A 5,210-nucleotide genomic window follows, 5' to 3' on the forward strand; every position below is an offset into this window, starting at 1 on the left:
AGTAGCTGCATCTGCATCCTTAAACTCGTCTGAAGGTGACAGCGGAGTGAAAGTACAGGAAGCGAGTGTGAAGTTTTTCCTCAGGAAGCGGAGTCCATTTCCACTTTGGCTCGTAGGCTGAGCCGGAATTTTGTTTTGCGTAAGCACGGCGGGTCAAAAATAACGGAGTATAAAAGCAGGGAGCTGCAGGAGGCGGCTGCTCACACACAGGCCCCTCTGGAGAGCCAGAGCGCCGTTTGACTGGCTCTGTTGCACTTTGTGGAATATGCTTGGAAAACTTAAAGGGAACTTATGAGACACTGAACATGGGGTAGAAGGTTGTGTTTATAGTTGGGGTGTAGAAAAAAAATGGAAATAAAATTCTTACTGTAAAAAGATTACATTTCTTGAACGAGACAATGCTATTACCTTAACTACTACTTTAATCTTGTAAGAAACATTTTGAAATGATAAGGGTTTTCTTTGACCACAGCAATCGCAAAACTGTGATATACTGTATATATTTTAAATATGTATTTAAAATGACTTTTGTTTGTTTTCGTGTTTATCTCTTCTCTCTCTGTTTCCTATTGTTCACCCTTATCCACCTGTGCATTACCAAAGCAATATACGACCGTAGGGTGCATGCGTGCCTGTGGTTGTTGTTGGGGTTTGGGGGGAGGAGGAGGGGTTGTCATTAAGGATACTTGTCGGCCAGTCCTTTGTTTACTCCCGGATTAACAGGTTGTCTTGATGGGGCCCCTCCGCTTCACGCGTTTCTGTTTGACAAATACAGACGGAGATGATTTGAGGATGAATAAATTTCAGTCTGAAGAGGCCGAAACGAAACTAATGGAGGGGCTTTTAAACTGCTTAATATAGTGTTAAGTTGAGTGGGGGTATCGGGGGGCGGGGGGGGCGGGGGGGGGGGGGGGGGTCGACTCGCGTCCTTTCTACTTACCTGGACCAAAAAACAAACAAATAAATAAAAAATCATGCCGCTGTAAAAAGACTTATTTTTTGTTAAAGTTTTAAAATAAAGGAATAAAACGCTTTATTGGGCTGTGTACGTTTCTTCACAATGTAAGCGACCTGGATTTTATGTCAGCGTTTGGAGTCGCCCTCTTGCTCCTGCCTCGAGGAAAATGTCAGGTTTCATGTGAATGAAACTAATATGCATGTACCAATGCCTTCGGGACGTAATGTTTTTTTTGTTTTGTTTTTTGTAGACATCTAGCATAAAAAAAGAGACTCAGTTCTCTTTCAGTTCTATACCTCTTATTTAAACACATGCTCGTTTAAACTACAGGTTATTTCTCTTTAAATTCTTTTGGCACTTTGATCTCACCTGCTCAAGAAATTCCACTTTTTTTTTTTTTTAACTCGACGGGGGAAGGTCGTGCATGCATAAGTACGTGTGCATGCGATTACTGCAGCCGAGGCCACGCCTCCCACTCTGAGTTACAGCAGCGGTATAAAAAGTCCGTCTGCGGCGTTGATACTCACATCCTGAATGCTGGAGCGATCCCGAGTTGTTCATGCGAACCAGAACGTGCGCTATGCGTGCACGGATACGTCAAAGTCTTAAACTCGCATCGATTGTTAAATATATATATACAGAGAGAGACTTTCAGCATGGCTGTGGCTGAGGCACTGATGCCCGCCTTGACGTCGTTTCCAAATTTCAAAGCGATGGATAACGTAAGTAGAAGGATATATGCTGTATTTAAAAGAACAATTTTTTTAAAACCTGCCAGCATAGCATTTTCCTGTTGTTTTTCCTGACATGAGCTTAATTTATTTATTCATGTTGTTGCGTTTATTTTCAGCTTTGCAGCGTGGATGAGTGGGTGAGGAGCGGCGCAACAGGTGGCACGGGCAGCGCGCGCATCGAGGTCGACTTGAGCATCGTTCACTCTCCGTCTGCAGCCCACAAGGACGACGACGAGCTCGGGAAGTTTCTGGACCTCGAGTTCATCCTGTCGAACACCATCTGCACCGACTCTACTGCCGGGAGCAGCGACAGAGGGAGCGCGTCTCCCACACGGCAGCAGCAGCAGCAGCAGTGCGGGTACTCTTTGCCGGAGTCGCCGGAAAGCTGCGGCGGCGGTTCTCTGCCAGACTGCGCCGACCACCCGCCTTCTCACCTGGCTCAGGGCTACCCGGGCGTCGTCGGCGGCTTCGCGGAGTCGAGCCCTGTCCGCAGCCTGATGGCGGAACTTCTTACGCCCGACATGAGTTATCCAGAGGAAGACGCTCCGGAGAGAACGAGGAAGGCGAGGGACAGCTGCGAGTACACCGAGCTGCGGGCTTTAAACGGCCCTCCGCTCCCCCACGCGGCGTCACCTCCGTCCCCGCTTGGATACAAAATAAAAACCGAGCCCGGGGTGCAGTCGTGCATGATAGCTGCTGCCGGAGCCTTTGCGGAAGGAGCATATGAAAAACACCAGATGCGCTCGGCCGCAGCTTTTACGCACCACCAGCCTCCCGTTGCGGCGCAGGGCTTCGGCGCGCACCAGATCCAACTTCAGGGACGCACAGACTGCACGCTGCAGCAGCACATGAGGCCCCACCACCATCATCCTCTTCATCATCACGGTCACGATCAGAACCAGCTGTCAAGCCAGTACATGAACGCGCCGTACCACCCGCATTACGCACACCGAGGTGCGCCACAGTTCCAGGGACAGTACAGCATGCAGCACCATCCCGCCGCCTCGCTGCCGGGGATGATGCTCACTCCGCCCTCGTCGCCTCTGCTGGACTTTTACGCGCACGACGAGGCCGGCTGCGTGAAGCAGAAGCGAGGCCGCAAGTCTTGGACCAGGAAACGCGCCGCCACGCACAACTGCGAGTTCCCCGGCTGCGGGAAGACGTACACCAAGAGCTCCCACCTCAAGGCGCACATGAGGACGCACACAGGTGAGCTGATCTTCGAACCTCGGCTTCTTCTCATCGGTGTTGTTGTTTTGTCGTTCGTGCAGCAGGCGGCGCCCAAATTTCTACCGTTTACCACCAGGTGATGCTGCGCTGCAAATCCTAACTTCCGTTTGGCTTTTCTGTTCTCCAGGTGAGAAGCCCTACCACTGCAACTGGGAAGGCTGCGGCTGGAAGTTCGCCCGATCCGACGAGCTGACTCGGCACTTCCGGAAGCACACCGGGCACAGGCCGTTTCAGTGTCACCTGTGCGAGCGCGCGTTCTCTCGCTCGGACCACCTGGCTCTCCACATGAAAAGGCACATGTAGGTCATTCTCAGCTCAGAGTCTCTCTTTATGGACCCCCCTCACCCCCACTCATCCTCTCTCTCCCCTCTGGGGTATCGCTGTCAGCATCTCCAGAGACGCCGCACAGCAAGTGGACAACTTCTAACTGAACTGCTGTGTATGAACGAAATGAAGCATTCACATATAGGAGCGTGCCGACCTGAGGTCATTATGTACTTTATGAGAAGATGCAAAGTGGGAAATGGGGGAGATTTTATATTTCTTATGATTTTTTTTTTTTAACTTTCTATAAGTGCCTCATTTCTACCAAATCAAGTGCCTCTAGTGGTTTCTGTATATTTTTGTAAAAAAAAATAAAATAAAATATGACAAACACTGGCTAAGTTATAGTAGTTTAGCATTTAACAAATTTCTTCCATCTGCCTTTGTTCTAAGTTATTGATCAGTTGGTGAGTGCCTTAGCCAGACTGCTTTATTTGCTCACTGTAGGCCAGACACTGTGCATATATATATATATGATGGTTAAACGGCATTTTTACGTAGTCTGTTTCTAAGAATAAGGTAAAATCAGGTCAAAGTTGCCATATTTTTCCTGAACCCAACAGTTGTCGTAGTCGTGCTTTGCATTGTGGGATCAGCGTGTTTCACTTTCAGTCTTTTTTTTTTGCTCATCCAAACAAAAATGACCAAATTCAGGTACTATGCTAGTTTTCTACAGCGCTAACAGACACGATTTCCTTCAGCTCATCCACACATGGCTCATTTTGCGGGACTACGGTCAGGAATGAATGAATGAGTGAATGCATGAATGTTGAGCGACTGCGTCTAAGAATGAAGTATCCACTGTAACCACTGGTTAAACGGCTTTTACTTGAAACTAAAATGTAAGCTTGCATATGTACTGCTGACGGAATGCAAATGTTTTTCTATGTGCTCAAGGGCTCGGAATAAAAAAAACTACTTTTACAATAAACACGCTCTTGTTTTTGCTGATTTCAAACTGTCACACAGGTTTATGTCTTTATTTAAGTGTTTTTCTTTATCTGCTCCTTTTGAAATCTCTCCATTATAATTAATTATAATTAACTGTCATGCTATTGAATCAAGCTAAGGTTTGAGAGCCTGACATTAACCACACCATTGCTTTGAACTGTGAGTGTAAAATGGTCAAACTGCTCTAAAATATATCACAACTTTTATTGTTAAGTGAAGAGTTTCCTTGTACGTGTACTGTGGTTCTCAAACTGTGGAACACGGACCACTAGTGGTACGTTGGCTGCTTTCCGTGGCTCTCACGTGAAGTGGCTCAATCGGCCGTTTTCATGCTAACAAGAAGCAAATTAGCTGTAGTCCAGAACAAAGAACCAAAACGACCTTCAGCACATTGATCTCTAATAGATACTACTCAGGAGAACGCAGAATATTTTCAGAACCCCATTAGGAGAAATCGAAGCCCAACACAGCAAAGTCAAAACAAAGTGCTGGTAGCCACTTAATGCTGCTTTCTATTTAACTCTGAAGTCAGAACTTGACTTTAGGAAGAACACCAAACCATGTTCTAACGGAGAACTTGACATGGTGTGATGTTGCACTCAGTAACCAGGAAATCCTGTACTGGTGCAAAGTAATAACAATGGGTTTTATTTTATATGTACCGAAAATAATGAAACATGTTCACTAGTAGCAATATTTAACGTGATACAAACTGAGAGAAGGGCTGATAAATTGCTCCAGCAGCTTTCACTGTGTCTTAAGCACACAGCAGTCACAGTGGATTTTGAAGATGGAATTAGTTAGATTTGTAATTTCAGGGTATTATTATTATGATTATTTATTCATTTTACCAACTGGAAAGTTGGACATATTTTAGTCTGTTCGGGCTTTTATTTATCAGTAATCGGTCCGAGAATCGAGTAGCTTCGTCGAAGATGCCTCCGCTCACATTCATGCGCGCGCTCTACCAACGCGGCCAACCTGCCGATTTTAACATCAAGCAACAACTGGTC

The 5,210-nt window shown here is 46.4% G+C and overlaps 1 protein-coding gene across 1 annotated transcript; it reads left to right on the plus strand.

Moving 5' to 3' along the window:
• The first annotated feature begins 1,488 nt into the window (after window positions 1-1,488).
• On the plus strand, window positions 1,489-4,177 carry LOC102224901 (Krueppel-like factor 4). Its single transcript, XM_005817050.2, has 3 exons — window positions 1,489-1,680; window positions 1,809-2,901; window positions 3,050-4,177. The coding sequence occupies exons 1-3, from the start codon at window positions 1,615-1,617 to the stop codon at window positions 3,223-3,225; spliced, it is 1,335 nt and encodes a 444-aa protein (XP_005817107.1). The 5' UTR covers window positions 1,489-1,614; the 3' UTR covers window positions 3,226-4,177.
• Window positions 4,178-5,210: the final 1,033 nt, after the last annotated feature.

This window comes from Xiphophorus maculatus, chromosome 6 (assembly GCF_002775205.1).
Source record: "Xiphophorus maculatus strain JP 163 A chromosome 6, X_maculatus-5.0-male, whole genome shotgun sequence".
Lineage (NCBI taxonomy): Eukaryota > Metazoa > Chordata > Actinopteri > Cyprinodontiformes > Poeciliidae > Xiphophorus > Xiphophorus maculatus.